This window comes from Mycetomoellerius zeteki, unplaced genomic scaffold, assembly GCF_001594055.1.
Source record: "Mycetomoellerius zeteki isolate Tzet28-1 unplaced genomic scaffold, Tzet1.0 scaffold265, whole genome shotgun sequence".
NCBI lineage: Eukaryota > Metazoa > Arthropoda > Insecta > Hymenoptera > Formicidae > Mycetomoellerius > Mycetomoellerius zeteki.
The window spans coordinates 208596-213000 of NW_017257244.1; the positions used below are offsets into that span (position 1 = coordinate 208596).

General features: G+C 30.6%; 1 protein-coding gene across 1 annotated transcript in view; it reads left to right on the forward strand.

Annotated features, from left to right (window-relative positions):
• LOC108724004 (serpin B3) overlaps positions 1-4405 on the forward strand; it is an 8886-nt gene that overhangs the window by 2688 nt on the left and 1793 nt on the right. The window contains exon 2 of the mRNA XM_018450094.1: positions 3366-3707. Coding sequence (XP_018305596.1) covers positions 3366-3707 — 342 coding nt within the window. The remainder of the gene's footprint in view (positions 1-3365; positions 3708-4405) is intronic.

Genomic DNA, 4405 nt, shown 5'->3' on the forward strand with positions numbered 1-4405 from the left:
GTCGTGTATACATTCGTAAAAAAGTTCGTATAAAAATTCGAATCTAATTTTAATTCAGATTGTGATTTTTATCTTCGTATTCTAATTTTCTAATTCTAATTTTAATTGTTTTAATAAATTATTGAATTTCAAAAATTTATTTCCTGCTTTAATTTATTAATTATTAATTTTTATTTTTATTTAAATTTTAATCCCGATTCCAGAATTTCCAACAATATTATTTTCAGATCTGTAAATTTTTAGATATTTCAATAATATTCTTTCCGTGGAAACGGAATTAAACTTATACATACTTATACAAAAACATGATTACCAGATTACATAAGCTATAATAAATATAGAATTAACATAGAACATCAACTATACTGTTACGTCATTTATTGTTTCTTGTGTTGAGCAAAGTTAATATCACAAATCGCATATATAGAGGGTGTCTCGTCGTGATTCACTATCAAAAATATCGCTTTTGTCAGTAGAACTTTCGTCATACCTTAATTTCAGTCATAAAACCCGGATGTCCTATGATGTCACGGTACTGGCTTCGTTGGCTGCTTTCACTCGTTGTTAGCCTCCGATTTCCGATTCCGGTCATAATTTCGCCGTAATTACGCAGGAAAGTAACGAACCGAAGGAATGTGCCCTTCCCCGAGGAAAGGAAGTTGCGAAGGAATCGCAAAGGATTACGTCACTTCGGATGGAAAACCTGGAATACCGACGATGCAGGCCAAATTGATAATCACGACACATACGATCAATTGCTGTTCTTCCTATTATTTACTGAGAGAAAGATTTTTAGTACTTAAGACCAGGGTTGGATAATGCTAACAATAAGTTAAAAAGGTAAAAGTTAAGTTAAAAAATTAATTAATTTTAACTTAACTTAGTTACATTTTAGACTCTTAACTTTTTAACTTAATTTAGTTGCATTTTATCGGTAACTATCAACTTTTAATTTGATTTTTTTTAAGTCAATCCTCAGACACAATGCGAGAGGATAATGAGTGATATAATTTAGTAATTTTATATTGTATAATCGTTATTTGTGAACAAAAATAACCGGTGATTCTTTAACAAATATGCTGTGAGAAAGGAAAAATTATGTAAAATGGTCAAACTTTTTCTTTTACTTTTTTTTGGTTGTTCGTTCGGACCAAATTTAATTTTTAACTTTTCAAATATTTTTTTTATTAACTTAACTTCTAATTCAATTAATTTCATTATGGATTAACTTGTATATTTTAATTAAGTTAAGTTTTCAAGGCTGTTAACTTTAACTTAACTTAGTTAAAAAAAAAGTTAACTTACTCAACCCTGCTTAAGACTATAATACACAATACCATACTTATTACTAAACTGAAAGAAAAGATTGACTGCTGCAGCAAATTAGATGGTAAAATATGGCATAGCATTTTCAATTGGCTGCAGCAGCTAATTTTTGGTTGCGTTAGCCTATCTGCATTGTCAGTATAGGATTTCGATAGGCTAACGCAATAAAAAAAAATGCTATTCAGCCAATCTTTTCTTTCAGTGTGCTATAATGTAAGTAAAAATAATTATACTATGTACAGTTCTATAAAAAAAATACGATTGGGACTGAAAATGGCTATAATACTTATTATTGTCATAAAAATGATTTCAATTATCAATTTAAGTGTAATTTATAATTATTTTTTAGGTCAATCATATTTTGGTCAATCATATGGTTAGTCCAAAAAGTTTTAGATTATAAATTCTAGTTAAATTATGATTGCAATCATTTTTATAATAATAATTGGAATGAAAAAATTTATTAAATCTTAATACATATTTTTTTAAACAGTATATACCTAAACATTTACTTACAGTAAATAAATATAAGTTTACATTTATTTCTTAATAAACATCTAAGTAAACATTTAATTCAAGTATTCAAACAAATATTTATAATATTAAAATTTAGAACATTTTTTCAGTGTATAATTATAGTTATTTCATGATGCCAACTACACGTACATTTTTTTAATAGATCTATAAATATAATAATTATTATTAACATTATAGTTATATAACAGTAATATGTTGTACATTACATAATTACATGATATAATTACGTAATTAGTCATAAAAATACTAAAAATTTTCTTTCGATGTCTTGCAAAACAATTAAGAAACAAATTTAAAATTTAAATCATTGGACAAAACCTTGATCTTTGACGTTCTATTTAATCGGGATTAGTCGCCGTTAAAAAAATTCGCGATCAGATGAAGTAATCGGTTCATCCATGTAGCGATCGCACGCGCCGGGCGACACGGTCTAGAAATTCGCATGAATTACAGGGCATTGTCGTGAGGCGCATTATGCGCATTGTGAAACGATGAAAAAAGTACCGGAGGCCCAGATTCCTTCCGTTTCGTCTTTGCGTTTTCTGTGCCAAACGCGTGTGATTGTCGTCAACGCTTTCTCCACCGCGTCTCTCTCTCGCGCGCGCGCCGAGAAAGTCTTTTTTTCTTCTCGATCAAATATTCGATTGGAATGATGCTAGCGTATACGTTTTATTCACGCGGGACATCGTTAATCTTATTCAGAGTGTAAACTCGATGACAAATCGTCGTCGAGTAATAAGTTGAATTTTTTTTTAATCGGTTGCCATAACAAGGTTTCCGAGAGATCTCTTCTTTGCAGCTAAGACCTTTAAGAAATTTTAATTAGCTTTATTTTTCCTGTATCGTATAATCAACCTTCTAGAGCGGTCTGTTTTGTAAAACTATTATTATTGTCATTAAATAGTAGCGGATCCGCTCTAATTAAAGATGACCTTCTTCGCTTATTTGTGTTAATCATTTCTCGATTGATTTTCCACTTAATATTATTCATATTATTATTGTTGTTGATAGACAATAATCATATAACATTTGATTGAAATCTATTCCTTATATTTAATATCAATATATACGGAAAGAACAATTTTGTTGAATCTAAAAATTGAACTAGATACAGATTTGAAAATAATTTTGTTGGAAAATAAGTTTGTAAAAATAATCACGTAGAAATCTCAAGCATGATGAGGAATACTACAAAAATTTTTGATCTTCTGTAAAAAAAACTATTTAAACAAATATTTATGAAAATTTAAGCTTAATAAATTTAAATTTAATAAAGTTTTTTTTCAATGTAGCAATCAATTTGAGTATTGTACATAATTGTTTTGATGATCAAACAAAATTTATTTTCAGATCTGTATCCAACTAAATTTTTAGACACTTCAGCAAAACTGTCTTTTTTATATAAAACAATAAAACATATTAGTTTTAACGACATATAACACATAGTAAAATTACAATATCTTTCTCTCTCTTATTCCTATCTCGTTTCTTTAATTTTGCAGGTGATACTGTTGTTGTCGACGATCAGCATGATTTCGGGACAATGCTTAACAGGAGATGATGGCTCCACATTGATGGACCCAATGTCAAGGATATCATTAAGGAACGCTCGCTTTAATTTCGCCCTTGATAGTCTGAAAAAGACAGCGTTGATCGAGTCGAAGGACAATATCTTCTTCAGTCCGGACAGTATACACCAGGCTTTGAGCTTGGCGTACTTCGGTGCTCATGGTACCACCGAGGACTCCCTCAAGCGGGCTCTTCAAATTCCGAATGAGCTCTCGAAAATCGAAGTGCAACGTTTCTACGCCATTGAAAAATCGCTGAATCAAATGCGTTCCCAGGTGAGTGATTCCGGTGCGATTGCGCAATTACGTAATTTACTTCATCGTCGCTAGAGGTATGTCAAGGTGACCCTCGCGTAGTTTATTGTTACATCAACGTCCGGGGATAAATCCCGCTCTTGGGTACTCAAGGCCCTAAAGGTGGCTGCAAGAGAATTGCGGATTCCCTTGGCCGACTTTTAAGATCATCTTGTTCAGCGAAATGTTTGCACACGGACAGATTTGAATAAATAAACTTGGACATTTTCGCAGAAGTCGATAAGTAATGGTGAAAATAAATTTCAAGTTATACACAGATAAAAAGAACACCAGAACAAGACGAGAATTCCTCGTAATTGTTGAACTAATATGAATTCGATTTTTCCTTATCCACGTCACATATTGTGTAATTATAATATGACAAGGTATACATGAAAGTAGCACTTTTTGCAACTTTAACTGCAGATTTTTCAAAATTGCTCCATCACGTTATAATTTGCGAATCTTAGAACAAGAAATTTAAAGATTGCTTTGCTCAGATAAAATCAACTTAGGACAATATTTAAGTCAGATAAAATAATTTAGCAAAAGTATAAATTAAAAGTTAAAAAGTATAATTTAGATACCTTTAAAATTTATTCGTTCGAGGATATAAATGTTCTAAAAGTCATGCTTGTATGAATGTGATGTATGAATACACTGAAAAAAAAGATTGGCTG